The following is an 18,351-nucleotide window of genomic DNA, read 5'->3' on the forward strand; positions in this document are numbered from 1 at the left end:
ATCCCTTGTAGCTGAAGTTAAAGGTAGTTGTACGTTACCTCACATGAATGCTGGCAGTTGAACTCAGATGCTCGGGGAAGAACCTCATCTCTGAAGGTTTCTCTGAAAGGCTTCATAGTAGGCCCAGTTTAAAATTAGTTTCTTTTTTCTGCAACTCAGAAGAGCTGTGTTAGTGATCCAGACAGCTTCTAGGGACATAGGCTTCAGATATACTGCCTCACTCTTGGGAGTAGCAGGCTTGCCCTACACCATGGGTACGGTTTGGAGTTGCTGTCACACAATGTAGTTTAGACTCATGTCTCTCTTGTGTATTTGTTCTTATCTCAATGGTGGTACAGTCCTGCTTAAAAGCAGGACTAACTAACCCTTTATCTGGCTCATTCTTCTGTGGACATTGTCATAGCACATGGCCCAAATGGTGTTACCAAGATAGATGGCTGGCATTGAACATTTGTCCCTGTTACTGCATAGGCAGTAATGGTTAGTTAGCAAACTGGTGGTTTGTGTATGTCCATCATAGATGGAGTGCCCATCTCAGTGACTCAGACCTTTAGCCCACTACACAGAAACCACTATACACTCAGGAGAGCCCAGCTAAGAATCAAAGCTGTCCCCAGCCAAAGGAGGTTTAGCTTCTTTCTTTAAAGCACTGTGGTGGGGTGAGGAGCTTTCCAGATCTGCTGCCAATTTTAATGTTGGCATTTTGTGACACCTACTGATTTTGCTTTACCTGTGAATGTTCTTATTTCATACATGGTAAGAAATTTTCTTTTTCTCCTTAATATTTCTCCATGCTGTGTTTAACAATATCACAAACGTGTTTTACAAATCCCTGGTATGTTTAATATAAGACCTGAACCTATGAAACTGTTAGAGGAAAAAGTAAGAAAAACACTTTAAGAAATAGGCACAGGCAAGAACTTTCTGAGTGGGTCCCCTTCACTTGGAAATAATAAGACCAACATTGACAAACAGGATCGAATGTAATTAAAAGCCTTCTACATGGCAAAGAAAGCAGTTTATTGGGTGAAGAGACAGCCTATAGAATGGGAGGCAATTGCTAGCTATACTACGGACAGAAGACCAATATCTGAAATAGACAAGGAATTTTAAAAAAACAACCAAGCAACAAGAAATCAAACAATTCAATCAGTAAACGGACTAATGAAGCAGGCTGAATCACTGACAGTCACTGAGGCTAGCACTAAACATGGATTGTTAATAATCATAAAAATATTCTTTACCAGCCTTCATACAAATGCAAATCAAAACTGCATTGAGACGGGGTGGTAGCCACACCTTTAATCCCAAAACTTCAGAAGCAGAGGCTAGTGAATCTCTGTGAACTCCAAGCTAGCCATAGGTTCATAGTGAGAGCTAGTCTAAAGAAAACAAAAAGCAAGATACATTGGGATTTTATTTCATTACAGCCAGAGTGACAGTTATTAAGACGATAACAAATGCTGGTGAGGATGTGGAGTAAAAGGGGACTCTTAAACACTGCTGGTGGGAATTGAAACTAGTTGTAACTCTGTGAAGTCAATGTGGAGATTTCTCAAAATAAAACCAACAACAACATAAATACTGGACAAACCAGAGAAGTCTTGCATCTGACTCAACTGGAGCACTCTTAAGTGCTGGCCTGAAGGCCCTGCATCAGGATAACAGTGTGTGCAGCAGTGCTTTTAGGCAGCACAGTCACAGCAGCTAAGACGTGGACCTAAGTAAGGAATCGTAGAGCAGGGAAGTAGAGAAAGATGTGTGATAGCGACCACAATGAAGGTCTTACAGACATAAAGTACAGTTGAGTGCTTGGTGGGAACATATCAGATCTGGCAAGTTAAGGTAGTCTCAGAGAGGCAGATACATGCTTTTTCTTTGTAGTCCTATATTTTATGTACACACAAAATCATACGCATACACATGTGATATGAAAGTGAAAATGAAGCTGTTAGTAGAACAAAGACTAGCGGAGGAGGGAGGATGGGAAGTAAAGGAACAGCATATGCTTCCCATGCAGTGTGCTTACTTAAAACTTTAAAAACGTCTTGGTCTATTAGTTTCTTATGATTTGTAAGAGTTTTGGTATGCCTCTCTTAAATCTGTGAAATAAGTTTCTTTTGTGTCTCTTGGGTTCCACTGGCCTAAGGGCTTTTCCTCAGAGTTGCACTTCTTGACTGGTTCCCTTCCAGTTGTTTCCTAAGTGTACCTGTCACAGTTGTCTGTCAGCAGTATTTTATTTTTGGGTTTTCTTTGGCATCGATCAGATCTAATCATGGTAGCAGCCATGACTTCGTCAGCTTTGATAGATTGAGCCAGAGTTGGTTCTGGTTGGGGATGAAGAGGCCCTGTGTAGGCTCCTTGGGTGTGAGACAGGCTTGAAGGAGGGAGCATTGCACAGAGCCTAGACCCTCTGTTCTCCAGTGTAGCTCAGTGCTGGCCCTTTGAGTTGCCTCCTAAGCTGTTTTCACTCATCTCCTTTCTGAGGAAGTGAGTGTGAGGACAGCACGCTGGCCTTTCAAGGGTAGTGGAGAATGAATGGAGTGTGTACCAAGTGCATTATGTTCTTCAGGGGAAATAGGAAGTTTCTTATTTTGCATACAAGATTTTAAACAATGGTTCTTCTGGCTAATCTGAAAGATTCCTCTTGTGAAGCTTGTCTTCTGCCTCAGTAGAGCATTGTCTGGTCTTTTGTTCACCATAGTCTTTGCTTGCCTGTTCCTGCTGCACAGGGGGAGCAGCATACTTGTTTTCCTTTCTTATGGAACTCTTTTTCAGGAGCTCCCTGAGGATAGAGAGGAGCAATGTTTTGTGGTGTGTTGTGGGTTGTGATGTGTGTGTATGTGTGTGTTATCCTCAGGATATATCCCCTAAGGAATGTTTAAAACCGGAGATGGCACTTTCTCATATAGGTTGCCTGTTGTTTGTTTGTTTGCTTTTGTTTTGAGATCTCATACAGTCTCCTCTCTGTACTCTGTGCCTGACTTTATGATGTGACCTCAGATTTCACTGCTACATAGTACTCAGGCAAGTCTGTCCCTCTATGCCCTGGTGTTTCCTTTGCATGTTTGTGAGTTAGACTCTTTGAGTATCTTCAAAGCCCAGTTTCAGTGCAGTGTAGACAACCGATTTCTTTAACTTTGTTTGAAGTGTGGCAGCAGCTTCTTTGGTAGACCAGGCTTCTCCAGTAATTTTTATAGTTTTCTATCTAACCATATTCCTGAATCTATGTATTTTTCCTTCTTTTTAAGTGGTTTCCTGATGAAATCTATATAGTTCCAGTGTTTTCTAGTGTAACACAGTGCCATTATTTGTAACACCAACATATTTTAATTAGGCCTTTTCAATATTAACCAACACTTATCACATACATACACACACTGTGACCATTGCTTTTATAGGTTGAGGTATGACAGCAAAACTAGCACCCAGTTGTCCATAAAAGTAACACTAAACAAAGTTGTGTGTGTGTACACAGATATGTGGATGGGGTTGAAATGAAGGGAGAAATTATGTAATTAAATGTTCTTTTTAAAAAGAAAAAATCAACAAAACCAGGTAGTGGTGGCACACGCCTTTAATCCCAGCACTTGGGAGGCAGAAGCAGGCGGATTTCTGAGTTTGAGGCCAGCCTGGTCTACAGAGTGAGTTCCAGGACAGCCAGGGCTACACAGAGAAACCCTGTCTCGAAAAAACAAAAACAAAACAAAACATCAACAAAATTTGTCTGGCAGTGGTGGCACACACTTCTAATCACAGCATTCTGGGAGGCAGAGCAGAAAAGGCAGATTTCTGTGAGTTCAAGGCCAGCCTGGTCTACAGAGTGAGTTCCAGGACAGCCAGGGCTATACAGAGAAACCCTGTCTCGAAAAAAAAGAAAAAGTTCTCACTACAGCTCTGCTGTCATTGAACACACAGAGATCCACCTGTATTGAGAATAAAAGTGTGTGCCATGTTTGAACCATAGATTACATTTTTGTATTATTGTTGATTTGTCAGTCACAATTTTCTTATAATCTTTTTTGATACATTGAGTTGAGTTTTTGAAAAGATTTATTATTTGGGGCTGGAGAGATGGCTCATTAGTAATCAACACATATTGCTGTTCCAGAAAATCCCAGTTCAGTTCCTAGCATCCCGATGAGGGGTCCACAACCACCTGTAATTCCAGGACATCTGGAACCTCCGGCTTCTATCAGCATGGCTACATACACAGATACACGATTTAAAATTTTTAAATATATTTGTTATTTACTGTGCATGTCTGTGTGCATATAGGTGTACATGTATGTGGGTTGTCTTATTGGATCCCCTGGAGCTGGAGTTTCAGAGCAAAGTATGATATTACCAAAGTCCAACTTGGGGAGACCAAAGGATTTATTGAGCTTTCTTAGAAAGCACAGGATGGAGGTTACTTACAGGACCATGGATGACCCTCAGTCAGCTGTGTCATAGTAAGGTCCATCTCATCATGGATGGAGAACTCATGGAATCTGCATCCTGGAATCCCACTTTTAATCAGCCTTTCACTTTTGTGCATAGTCTAACATTTTCTGAGGTCACTTGAAGCTGGGAGAGGGAGCCTTTCTTTAGTTTCTTCATTTATTATTCATTGCCTCAGAGTTAAAATAGTTGCCTATAATGATTTTTTAACAGACACTCTTCCTGGGAAAGGTCTTTTGAAAACAACTTTATGTCCAGGTGTACATGCACATGCACACCCCAGTACCCATCCTTTCTGTTGGTAGGGTCTTCTGAACACCCTTTGGTAGGTTATACAAGGCTTTGAGAATGGAGCTTTGAGAGAGCCATCTCTGTTCGATTCTTATGGTGGTGACTAGTACAGTGGGAATTGGATCTGCTTAGGGCAGAGAGGATGGATGGGTTTAGGGCAAAGTAGGAGGTCACAGAGCTTGCTGGGTTTCTTCTATAGCTTTCCCTGGTTAGTTTCTAAAGTGCATAGTGAAATGCCTACAGATTGAGTCATGCTTTTTTTTTTTTTTTTTTTTTGTTTGTCTGTTTTGTTTTGAGACAGGGTTTCTCTGTATAGCCCTGGCTGTCCTGGAACTCACTCTGTAGACCAGGCTAGCCTTGAACTCAGAAATCCGCCTGCCTCTGCCTCCCAAGTGCTGGGATTAAAGGCATGCGCCACCACCGCCCGGCTTTTTGTTTGTTTGTTTGTTTGTTTGTTTTGGTTTTTTTTGGTCGTGTCATGCTTTTGGAGCACATATGGAAAAAAGGCTTTTTAGGAGCTCCTTCACCATTTTTACTTTTGAGTTAGGAATTTCTCTTATAATCTTATTTTTTAGAGATTTCTTACTGCTTTTTTTTTTATATATATTGTCAAAAACAATGCACTTTCCTCATGACCTTCAAGTTACTGAATTAGTCATACTCTGTGTTGTCCAGAAATCAACTTTCTTCTTGACTTTCTCACCTGTGACTCCAGCATGAGTGATTTGTTTCCAGTTGTGCCTTGCACTCCGAGATTAACACGGTACAGTGTTTGTATCCCTGTTGAATAGTACTTCTTCTAGTTTTCTCATTTAGGTTTTCCTCACTGAAATGATAGTGTGAGAGAGACCTTGTATGTTTGAAGATGTATTTATTTTTAACCTTTACCTATTTCACAGTTTGAGTGTGTGTCAAAGCCATTTTTAAATTTTAAATTACATTACCTGTCTGTCTGTCTGTCTGTCTGTCTGTCCGTCTATCCATCCATCCATCCATCCATCCATCCATCCATCCATCCATCCATCCATCCATCCACACATACATGCCATGGTGTGTGGAGGTCAGAAGACAGCTTGCACGAATTGGTTCTCTCTTTTCATCTTGTGGATCTCTGTGATAGAACTCAGATCATCAGGTTTAGCAACAAACTCATTATCAGCTGAGCATCTCAGTTTGACCCCCTCCTATTTCTTACAGTGCTGCTGATTCTGCATGTCTCATCTACTTGGGTTCTTTGTGAGTAAACTTTATCATGTCTTTTATAGTACTAATAGGACCTTCTGAAAAACACTCAATGTTATCAAAGTACATGAGTCTAAGTCATCCTGTTTTCATTCTGCTCAGCTCTCAGGGATTCTTTTCAACAGAAAGGAATAGTTTCTTATACTTCTAGAGAATTAGATTATTAGAATTTCTGGACTACTCATTTTTTAATAAATTGATCTCTTGATTTGTCTTCTAGCCTTTTTGTTGAAATTTTATTTATTTATTTTTTGCAATTATGTTTTTAGGTTTTGGGTTTTTTTTTTCAATTTTCTTGGTCAGGCAAAGTTATAAACTGGAACTATTTAAATACATTTTTTTTTCCCTGATTAAGTCTATCATCTTTGGTTTTGCTTTTTAGCCTTTTTCCTTCATGTTGCATTTTTTGTAAGATAGAACTCTCATTTCTCTACAAGATTTATTTTTCTTGTTGATATTTAGTATCTTCCCACGTTGTCTTAAGTGTGGGGCTTTATGGATGGTTTTCTCTGTTCCATTTCAAAAATCTGTCTCGCCATCATCTGTCAACTGAGTGAATTGACAGTTAGGTTTGCCTGACAAGGTATGAAGCCTTAGTGGTTTCTTTGTTTGAGGAATTAGTATTTTACCTAGAGCATGGCCATCATACCAGCTCCTCAGAATGATGGTCAATCTTTGAAGCAAGCTGCTCCTGCAGATCCAGCTGTTCCCTTGGGCTGGCTCTAAGCTGTTCTCACATATGCTGTTTCTGTACCTGCCTTCTCCTAGCCAGAGATTCTAGCTGCCAGTGTGCAATGACCCCCAGCCTATGGCATCTATGCCATGTGTCATTCTGTCTTCACAGATGTGCTGGACACTCATCCATTCTTCCCTTCACTGTCTCTTTCTGTCCTGGTTCCTCCTTTGGGGATTTAATTATACTGGTTAGTTCCTGTTAGAATCATACCCAAATTTGGAAGTGAGCATGTTGTATAAAACTACTGGGAGTTTGTTAAGGTGAGTTTGTACTTGGGAAGTAGTACCAAGACCTGTATCATGTCTTGTTTGCAAGTAGAAATTCATAGTTAGATAATTTGGCCAACATTTGTCATGGTTATCAGGAATGAGCCATGCACATTTGCTTCTGTCTCTTTGGCTGTTAGAAGGTGGACAGTGAGCCTAGACTGTAATCAGCAAGACTATCCAGGTAAAGACTTTAACAATAAATATATAGAGAGGGTGACAGTGCCAGAAGTCCCATGAGAAGTCCTAAGACAGTGTTTCTGAAGTCCCATGAGATGATGCCTCACCGAGTCTGCACTTGAACCTGGCAGTGTGGCTGTGACAAGTACTGTGTGACAACTTGTCTTATTAGGGCCATGTGTCCTCTGGAGCAGTCCTTCTATTACCTCCTCCCCCAAGCATGCACATAGGCTTTCTAATGCACAAGCTTTTTCACTGAGAGTATAAGGTGGGATCACTATCATGTATGGTTAGTCTCCCCCCCCCCTCTTTTTTTTAATAAGGGAATTCTTCCAAACTCTTCTCCCCTTATTTTTATTACATTTTGTGTGCATGGGTGTTTTACTTGCATGTGTGCTTGTATCACATGCATTCCTGATGCCCAAGGAGGCTAGAAGGGGAGGTTAGATCCACTGAGTGAGACTGGAGTTAGAGATGGTTATTAACTGCCATATGGGTAGATGCTGAAAATCAAATCTGGGTCCTTAATCACTGACTCATCTTTCCGGGGCAGGGGGGCTCAATTTTTTGTTGATGGATACTTAAAATGCATTTAGGGGCTGGGGAGATAGCTCAATTGGTAAAATGCTTACCATGTAAATATGAGGGCCTAAGTTCAATTCTCAGAACCCTCATAAAAAGAGCAAAAACCCCAGGTATGGTGGCAAGTACTTATAATGCCAGAGTTAGAGAGACAGAGACAGGCAGATTCCTGGGGCTTGCTGGCCAGCCAGCCTAGCCCAGTTATCAAGTTCCACGCTAGTGTGAGACCCTGGCTCAAAAACAAGGTCTATAGGTGCCTGAAAAATAATATCCAAAATTGTCTCTGGCTTTCACATGTAGGCACACACATTCACACACTCATACATGTACCCCTTAACACACATACACACAAAACTACATAGGTTTTTACTATGAATACTAGAATACTAGAATTCATTAGCAAATAGTACTTGACTCAGAAAATTAAAAGCACTCCCTCCCACATCTAAAATGAAGCACTTAATGAGCATCTACCAGGTAATCTCTGAAATTTAACTTCATAAACCCATTAGAAAAAGAATCTGAATTGTCCCCAATGTCTGTTTAGTATGTGCATTATACAAATATACCTGTGGTGCAAAATTTTCAGAGTAAGGAGGCTCGACTAGTTAACATCTGGGCAGATACTCCAAAAAAAAGTCTTTTTTTATGTGGTTTCAAGACAGGATTTCTCTGTGTAGCCTTGGCTGTCCTGGAACTCAACTCTGTAGGTGAGGCTGGCCTTGAAGTCAGAAATCTACCTGCCTCTGCCTCTCAAGTGCTGGGATTAAAGGCGCGCAGCACTGCCTTGTTAATAATGTCTTTTTAAAATAATAAAAGTGAAACAAATACAAATATATTTTCTTTTCTAATTATTGAGCTTATGGTTAGGGTTGTTAGAGTTAACCTTTTCCTAGCACTTCCTAGTCCATTGTGGAGACATATATTCAGAGCAGGAAGAGATACACCCATGATAGCAAAATAGACACATAGACAGTCCCTGCCCAGAGCAGGCTCTGAGTCTGGTTTTATGAAGAACCAAGTAAAAGACCAAGCATGGTAGCACATGCCTTTAATCCCACCACTTAGGCAGCAGAGCCAGGAGGATCTTGGTGAGTTCAAGGCAAGCCTAATCTATGTGGTGAGTTCTAGACCACTTAGGGCTACATAGTAAGACTCTGTCTCAGACAGACAGACAGACAGACAGACAGACAAAAACAAAGCTGAAGGAACTGATTTTACTGTCCTAGACAAAGACTAAGGTATCTATGGTCACACCCTTTGTAGCAGCTCAGGGAAAGAAGAGGCCAGCCACATTTGTCTTTGGCCAGAAAGTTTTGGGTGAGCTGCTCTAGGCATAGTGGTCCAGGGCCTTAAGAGGTAAGAGAGAAGGTCTTGCCAGTGCCTGACTGGCTATTTGAGAGGGGAATGGAGAGATCCTCCTGGAAAGGAGCATTGAGGATTCCCTCCAAAACCTTGAGCTCAGGCAGTCTAGGGAGTCACAAGGGAGATGGAAGGAAGAACCTAACTCCTATGTCTTCTGCTTGCCTCCCAGCATGAGAACCAGTGTCTGTCACTGCAGAGGGGAAAAGATTTGGGTAGAAAGTCAAGTGTTGTGGCGGAAGCTTCCTTAGATAAACGCACCAGAATGATAAAAAATTTTCTGGTGCATTTGCCTAAGGGAGTTGATAGATTCAGGTTGCTTGGAATGTGAACTAGTTTGGTATGGCTTCCTTCACAGAAATGCTTGGTGAGCCCAAGCACAGCTGGGATGGAGGAGCTCCCACCTTCACAAGCAAGATGATTTTTTTCCTGGTGTGTTCTCAGGTCTCTGTGGCCCTTAGCAGTGGCTCCATCCGAGTGGCCATGTTGGAAGAGAGTGGAGAGCGTGTCCTCATGGAAGGGAGGCTCACTCACAAGATCAACACGGAGAGTTCCCTCTGGAGCCTTGAGCCGGGCAGGTGTGTTTTGGTAAGTGTCGTCACCTGTGTGCAGAGCTCCCATCAAGGTTTCGAACCTGCTGTGATGGCCCTTTGTCCAGGTCTTTCCAATGAGCAGTGAGGTCTTTAATTACAGTAATTGGAGCAGACTTAATTAGTCTCTCCAGTATTTAGCACCCCACTCCTGCTTGGACTCTAGCTCCATGAGCTTTTCCATTTGTATCATCCGCCCTCCGTGTCCTCATCACTCCTGCCTGAGAGCCCACTTGTCTATGTATAATGGCAAAACCAAGTATATTAAAATGAAAATGGTGAATTTTCCTAGCTACCAGTCTGGGTTTATTAAGTTCACCAAGTAGATCTCACCTAGAGTCTGGCAAGGTGTGGGTTAAATAAAGTCCATGAGTACGACAGTGAGATGTGAATCCAGATGAATAAAGCCAAGTGAATAGCAGTCAGCAGACCCCCACAATCGGGCTGTATGTTTGGCTAGATACGCCTGTGGCTCAGCCCACTCTACTGTGATAGCTCTGACCCTGCCTCTGAAGGTGGATTGAATCAACTGGCAAATCATGGAATGTCTACAAGTATGTTTCAGAGAAGAATTGCATGTGTGTCAGTGATCTGAATGAGAAAGACCTGTCCTAAATGTGGGTAGCATAGAACCATTCAGTAGGCCCGGCTGAGATTGAACAGGGTGTGGAGGAAGAGAGACATTTCACCTATTTCTTGTTGCAGGAAATATTTAAAAAGATTGGCATGTTCCTGCACTATGTCCTGCTACTCTCTGCCCTTGTGGGCTGGGCGGCTGTGCACAGGCAGTCAGGCTATGTATGCACTGGCAGGCAATGGCTGACCTGTTTTTATCTCATGGAGACTCTCTGACTTAGTGCTCCAAAATCTCTCCACCCAGCTCACTAAGTTCCCACTGGTGGGTCGCTACCACGTCAGCTCTATGCTTCAAAACCCCCACGGCCTTTCTGGTGCACATCTGGCAAATCCAAGCTTTGCTATTGTATCGTTCTCTCTGGAACCCAATAGAACCGTCACGGGAAGGAAAACACCATACAAACTTAGTTCAGAAACAATGATAACTCAATCTCTTGGCGCAACAACTAGAATCCTAATCTTGTATCTATATTAAATCTAAATATTCCAGTGGTGAATCCTGGCAAATCTGCCATAGAATCTGGGAGACACTAATAGCTGTATCTTGTCCTCACGCTGTCCCCATCCGAAAAGGACCTATCTCCTGCTTCCTCTCTCCCTCCTACTTGCCCTGTGATTGGCTCCTTTATTCATTAGGGTATGGTTTTCAAGTTACTTGAGTACCTCACTCCTCATCCACAGCCCCTCCCAGGAGAGCGGAGTTAGCATCAAAATACAATCAAAATACAGGGCTATCCACAACAGTTTCTGTCTCTCCCCTCCCAAGCAAGCATGCCTTTTGCCTTGGATATCAGACTCCAGCTTCTTTGTCCTTTCAACTCTGTGGTTTGTATGAATGGCCTTTGTACATGGATCTCTCTCATTCTGAGTATCTAACTTCCGTAGCTTTGCACCTTGCAGATGACCCTTGTGGTCATGTGAGCCAATTTAATATGTATTACATATCTTTGTGTGTGTGTGTGTGTGTGTGTGTGTGTGTGTGTGTGTGCGTTTGTGTGTGTGTGTGTGTGTGTGTGTGTGTGTATGTGTGTGTGTGTGTGTATGCGTGCGTGCACGCGCGCGTCTTCCTTCTTGCTCAAGTTCTTTGGACAACCCTAATGTAGCCGCCTTAAATTTGGCAGAACTGGATTAGTAGCCTTGCTTTTGGTAGGCACTTCCTGTGGCTGCTTTGGCCACCATGCTAGGGTTCTCTAATTCTAGGGCTGCAGTCTTCAAGGACTGAGAGTTTTGGGACAGCCATGTCTTCTGCCTTGGCTAGTTGACCCTCTCTACAGAGTATGAGATCCCAACTCTGCATAGATCTCTTTTGAGAGCACTTCCCAAGTGGTGTGTGTCACTCAAAGTTACCAGTGTTCACCATTGAATGGTCTTCACAGACTGCATTTGTATTCAGAATCCACGGGGATTAGAATCTGTGTACTAGTGATTCTTTTTACTTTATGTCTGTAAAATGTGATTGTTACTAAATTATCTTCCTAAGAGCTTTTGTTGATAAGTCCAACTCTGACTTAATAAATATTCCAGAGCCATGATACTTTTGGGGGGTAGGGGTGTCCATATAAGTGGAATAGGATGTGTCAGACATAGTAACTCATACCTATAATCTTTATACTTGAGAGACTAGGGCAGAAGGGTTGCCGTGAGTTTTATGCCAGCCAGAGATATATAGTAAGAAAATACCTGGTATCCATGCACACAGTCCCTTCCTGCAGACTCCCTAAGAACTCTCCATCCATGTTCTGATATGGCCTGCGTTTACTTGTGTGCCAGTTGCTGTTAAGGTTTTAGTTTGATTATTGCCAGGTACCTACTGTCTGCAGAGTTTATGAGAGAAGCAGAGCTAGCTGCATCTGGGTGTTATGCCATCTCTTGTAGAACCAAAGAAAGCCACTTGGAACTGAGATACCACACCATCAGTTCCTGTAGTCCCCCAGGGTTGGGTGTTTTTGTTTGTTTTTTAGGGAGCATCACTTGTGGACAATAAGTGATCTTACAGAGAGGCACCACAGACATTATAGCCACTTCTCCTGGCTCTCTCAGCCTGGGCCCTTGCCTGTACTTCGAGTCTCTTCTTGATGAGAGGTTCAGAGCTGGTCTCCCACCACCCAAGAAAGTACTGTGTATTATGGAATACATCTATTTAAAGATGTTAAAAGTCCAGTGTGTTTTTATTTTATTTGTTGGTGACATATCATGGCCAGTTTTTAACTTCTGAGTACATATATGAGACAATCCTATGAACTATTAATGAGATTGTTTTTATTCATGAAGGGTTTATTTTTGACCCACTCATCACATTGTATTGGCTGTGTGGACTCAGCATAAGAATTAAGAAAAGGTTACCTAACTAAGGGGATAATGGGTGGTGTGTGCCTGTGGGTCATCACTGTGGCCATGTGTGACTTCTTTATGATCCTTGAGATGAACACTCAGCTCCTTAATCTCTACATGCCTACTAACTGCTTCTTGTTCAACCAGGAAGTTGGCTGTGAATATAACCTTTTTTCAGGAAAAGGACTTTACAAGTAGGAATTTTAGTACAAGATCATTTCTGGATTTCCTTGATGACCCCTGAATTCAGTGAAAGACACCCTTAAAAGAGACAGAAGAAGAGACATAGACATAGGAAGTCCTTATGAAGACCAAAGACTATAATGATGTGGCCATAAACCAAAGGATATCAGCAGCCTCCAGAAGCTAGAAGAAGTAAAAGGATCCTTCCTTGAAGCCTGCAGCGGGTACAGCCATGCCAACTCCTTGATTTTGGACACCTGATCTCCAGAACTATAAGAAATGAATGGGTGATGTTTTAAATACCCTCTGCTTTGGCCCAGTCTGATTTTTATCATAGCAACCCTGGGACACTCACAGAGGGTCCTTGCAGCATCTGTGAAGAGGAGTGGCGTTTGGAGCTGTTATTGGTATCCCTAGACTCTCAGTAAGAGCTTCTGACCTTCTCACCTCCAAGCAGGGGAGTGCAGACATGCCACTTGCTTCTCAGTTCTTCCACGTGTCCTGCTGTTTCTCCCTTTTGTGGTGGATCCCACACCAGACAGTCAAGGCAGGCAGGGGTGGCAGCTAAAACCGTGTGACAGTTCTTGCCTCCCTCCCTCCCACACTTGAGAATGTTAAATGAGACTTCTTGACTCAGGCAAGCTCCTTGCCTGGTTACGGAGATGTAAAATCAGCCGTGGCAACGGCACCAGCTACTTTTACTGACTCTTCATTCGGTTCCAGAAGCCAGGCACTGAGCTTGTGCATTGTCCTCGTTTCTTCCTCCCTGTGGAGAGCTGGCAAGCTGTCTGCCCTCTGCATTGCGTGGGTAGTTGTAGGCAGGCGGCATGCTCTGCTTCAGGGACTCTTAGACATGGCTGTGTTACAGAGGTAGTTGGATCTGCCTGAGCAGTGAATGCCATTCCACACACACATCTTCATGTACTGACATCTTACACACAAACTACTTAGCATTGCTCAGATAGCACTAGAATATTTTCTGAAGAAATAGATGTTGGAGTTCAGGCTTTAAAATTTACTGCACTATGTTTATTTATTTATTTTTTTTTAGCCCTGTGGGTATTTTTATATAAGTTGCACCTCCCTGACTGTATTGAGATGATTTCCTGAAGTTATTATTTCTCAAAAAGTGGAAGCCCAGGATAATTGCTCTGTGGCTCTCCCCGAAGTGGCACTAGTGCTTCATCAGCACTGGCACCCCTTGTCTCCCGGCTACAGACTGCTTAATGTTCCTTGCCAGTTTGTCTGGGCATCTCCAGTTTTCTTTTAAGGATGAAAGGATTCATTGTTGGGCTTCCCTGAGTTGTAAGCCACCTTTCCTGATGTAACAACATTTCCTGGCCTGTGAAGATGTCCTTTCAGACCACTTACCGATCATGTTCATTAATCCAGAATGGAAGCTACAGATAAAGTTATTTTAGCATTTTGGCAAGTGTCCCAAGCCTCGGGTGTGTATGTACTGGAGTGTGAGTCCTTATGCCTGTAGTGCCATGCTGTCTCCAGGCTGAGGCCTGTTTCCAGTTTTGTCATGATTCTTAACGTTGTTCCTGTCCCTGGATACCAGCAGGGAATTGCTGAGGCTTGGAGATCACACAGAAGGCAATGACTTAAGACTGCTTGTTCCAAATGAAAGCAGGACTATGCTGAACAGTGGATGGGCCCTCAGCACCTCCTCCTGTGTAGTAGGAAGAAAGTGGCACATAGCTTTGTATCATTGTGTTGTCCCCACTCTACAGAGTGTAAGTGTATTCTGCCTCCCTGGATGAGATCCATGGCTGTTCCTGTCTGACCTGTGCGGCATCTTAGTTTTTTGTTTAATTTCTTAAGCTCAAAAAGGCAGGTGATGACATTGAAAATCAGGAGATTACTTGTATAGTACTGGCTTGCAGCATATCCACAGGAGTCACACTGCCCACATCTCCCCACAGTGGGTGTCGAGCTGAGCAGGTGCTCCCGCCATGCTGTCATCTCACCCCATTATCTGCCCTTGTTCCAAGGTGCCTTCCTGGAAGGAACGTCCCACAACATTCCCGTTGGCCCAAACTCAATCACACGGGCAGCTGCGAGGAGTAAAGCCATCCTCACTGGGCACAGTGCTTCCCTGAATAGAAATGAGGTTCCGTTACTAAGGAAGGAAAGGGATATAAATGCTGGTGAGTCATCGGCACAGATCGGGGGATGCTGAGGTAAGTTTATTCACACTGAGGGTGAAGTTTTTTGTGAGGACATTTTGGGAGCACTGTTCAGTCAGTGACAGTCTGGGGTCCCTCTGGGAAATTATTGTGTTCTAGGACCAGGCAGATAAAAGAGGACTTGGAAAATGAGAGTGTACCCAGGAAATGGTGAGGTCACAGTGACCTTGTAGAGGGCCACCTAATTCTGACCCAATGAATGGTTCAGACTGACTTTCTAAGCCACTGAGAAAGGAGGAGGCCAGGAGGCAGCAAGCAGTTTCCGTTTACAGAAGGTGCTTACTTTAGCAGTGCCCGTGCCTGTCAGTAAAGAGAGACTGGCTGCAAGGTCAGATGTCCTGGCCTGTCAGGAGATGGGACCTCACAGGGTCCTAAGATCTTGACACTTATATGTCGGTGACAATATGGGAAGGCCTGGGATGAGAGGGAACATTCTTGCAAGATGCCTGTGTGTGGGCCACAGATAGACCTGGGTTCCTCAGGAGACACTAGACAGGGTCCTTAGTGAAGTAGAGAAGACCATGGTCCTGTGCTGCGGGGAAGCCGAGGTCAGACTGCTACTTCAGAAGACTTGTGTAGTCTTAGAAAGTAACTCAGGGTAAAGGGCCAACACAATGTTCTTCACTCTTAAAGGATTAAAAAAAAAACATTATTATGTTTTATGCAAACACATACAGAATGGTACAGCTGCTAAATGCCTATGAGGCTGTCTGTACTTTGAGCAGTGTATAAGTTTGAAGTTATTTGCAAATAAGAAATGAGTGGTGTTGCAAGCATACAAGGAAACTCAGTATCATTAGGGAAATAAAGTCAAAATTACAGTGAGATGCCTTGTATTCTCATGAGAGTAGCTGTTAAGAAGCCCACAGTGCTCAATTTGGAGGAACTGTGCTACCCTGAACTCTCTTCACTGTTGCCGTGAGCGCCAGGTGGTGGGCCTAGCCAGTGTGCTCACATTGCAGCCCTAATGACCTGCTCTGTACTCCCAAGAGGTGAAAATGCACAGATGCTTATAGCAGCTTCCTACCCAACTGCCAAACCCTGAGAACACCTACATGGTCATGGAGAGATAGCGATCATCTACATCATGGAATAGTCTTGCCAATCGTCATAGCCCACGGGATCCAGAATGGAAGTGTGTATACAAGCCCACAAGCTGTGGGTTTCATGGGGAAGACATCCTGGACCTGGACAAGCTGGATGGCAAGATGAGCAATGCAGAATGAAGTGAAGAGAGGGGCCTGGGTGTGGGTGGGTTGTAGTGGAGGCTCTATGAAACTGCAACGTGGTGAATTTTACTGTGTGCAAACTACACCTCCACAAGTCTGACTTGTTACAAAGTAACAAAATGTTAAAACAAAAACAGCTAATTTAAGCAAGCCATAGGACTACTTTTGCCAGGGTGTGGTCTTTAGCCAGGAACCCTTGAAATCTGCTCTATGTGCGGTTTTTTCTCTGTTCTCACACAACTCTGATTCTGTCTTCAATATCAAGAACACCATACCCCACCCTCAGAGACCTGAGTGTATTCTAACCACTTTAAGTAGTTTATTTAGAAGATTAAATGCCCAAAGTGACTTACCTGAGTTTCCTAGGATTATCACTGCAAGGAAGTCTGTGATGCTCAGAAGAACTTGTCAGCTAAGACTTCTGGGACATGAAGCTATATAAAAAGTAAAGGATAGGTCCCGGGTGTGAGGATATGGAGCCAGACAGAATAGCACAGGAAATGCTTCAAGGAAGCTTTGTGGAAAAGGAGGCCAGGCCAGTGACGGGTTAGGATAATCATCACACTAACACTGCACTGCACCTTACTTAATCTTTGACTGCCCATTCAGAGTATTCACAAAGGTTTTGGAAATGACATCTTGGATTTCCCAAGAACCTTTGGTGTGCCCCAGATTCAAGAGCATTCTAAACCTTAGGAAAGAGGTCACTGAGGAAAATACTGGGCCATGTATGCTTGTATGTAGCCAGGCAAAGGAATAACAGTTAAGCTACTGCACCCCTGAAAGTGGCCATAACCAAAAAAACAAATATCCATGAGGGAGTAGAGAGCTGGATCCCTTCCTTGTACAGTACCAGGATGTGGAAGTGGTCCAGCTCCAATGGGAAACTATTTGGTGGTTTCTTGAAACCTGAAGTAGATGTACTAAGTGAGCCAGCAACTCCATTCCTAGGTAAATACCAAAGGAGTGGAAAATAGAAACCAATGCAGATAGCAGCATTGTTCACCATAGCCAAAAGGGGGAGAATGGATAAATAGGCTGTGGTAAGTTCGTCCAGTGAAATGTTATTCAGCATGGAGAGGAATGAAGTTCTGATACGTGCCACAACACTGATGACCTTCAAAACTTTATAATAAGTGAAATAAGCCAACACAGAGTAATATAAGGTTTCATTTGTATCAAATTTGATGAGACAAAAGTATCAGTAATTATGCCAGAGGTGTTGGGGAGATATTTGAGATTTTATTACAGTGAAATGAAGAGTAACTACAACTGGCTATAGGGCTTGTTTTCAGGATACAGATGTGGTGATTGGTTGTATACCATCATGGATGTATCAATTGCCATTGAACTGTTCACTTTTGAAAAAAAAATTATGTAATTTCACAATAAAAAATTGTTTTTAAAACAAGGTGGCTGACATCTTTTACCAGCATAAATAAATGATGCATTTTGGTGATTCTTGGTGATGTAATGTGGGTGAAGCCATGCTCTCTGGTATAATATCCCTCAGCTGCTAGCAACATTCAGTTAGATCGTTGACATGCACACCTGAGGAATGTTTGTGTTTTAATTATAGATATTTTAAAAGCTGGTTGCTGTGGTGCATATTTTGAATCCTAGTTCTCAGGGACAGGATAATCATGAACTCAAGGCCAGCCTTAACTAGAAGACTGGGTCTCAAAAAGGGCTTGGGGTTGGGGGCGGGGATGAGGGGCTTAAGAGATGGCTTAGTGGCTAGAACACTTGCTGTGCAAGCATGAAGACTGAATGTGAATCCTTAGGACCCATGTTGGGAGGGTTTGTTTATTTCTTTGTTTTAGCAAACAGCCAAAACCAGACATGGTTGCTTGTGTCTTAAATGGGGAGTGGGGCCAGATCCCAGGAGCTCACTGGCCAGTTCATAGTTCATAGGATAGAGAGCAGTAGAGAAAAATGCCCAACATCCTCCTCTGTTCTCCACTTATACACTCGGGTGTACACACGTGTACTTGCTTGCATGCAACACACACACACACACACACACACAGAGAGAGAGAGCAGAGAGAGAGAGAGAGAGAGAGAGAGAGAGAGAGAGAGAGAGAGAGA

General features: G+C 43.0%; 1 protein-coding gene across 2 annotated transcripts in view; it reads left to right on the plus strand.

Moving 5' to 3' along the window:
- Nudcd3 (NudC domain containing 3) overlaps positions 1–18,351 on the plus strand; it is an 84,283-nt gene that overhangs the window by 57,660 nt on the left and 8,272 nt on the right. The window contains exons 4-5 of one of the 2 annotated variants that reach the window (XR_003712856.1): positions 9,547–9,690; positions 14,840–15,028. Coding sequence is in view for 1 of the 2 variants with exons in the window: in XM_028779070.1 (XP_028634903.1) it covers positions 9,547–9,690 (144 nt within the window). In the remaining variant the exon portion in view is untranslated. The remainder of the gene's footprint in view (positions 1–9,546; positions 9,691–14,839; positions 15,029–18,351) is intronic. The other variant, XM_028779070.1, reaches the window with a different exon arrangement.

The sequence above is a fragment of the Grammomys surdaster genome, unplaced genomic scaffold (genome assembly GCF_004785775.1).
Source record: "Grammomys surdaster isolate TR1022 unplaced genomic scaffold, NIH_TR_1.0 67, whole genome shotgun sequence".
NCBI lineage: Eukaryota > Metazoa > Chordata > Mammalia > Rodentia > Muridae > Grammomys > Grammomys surdaster.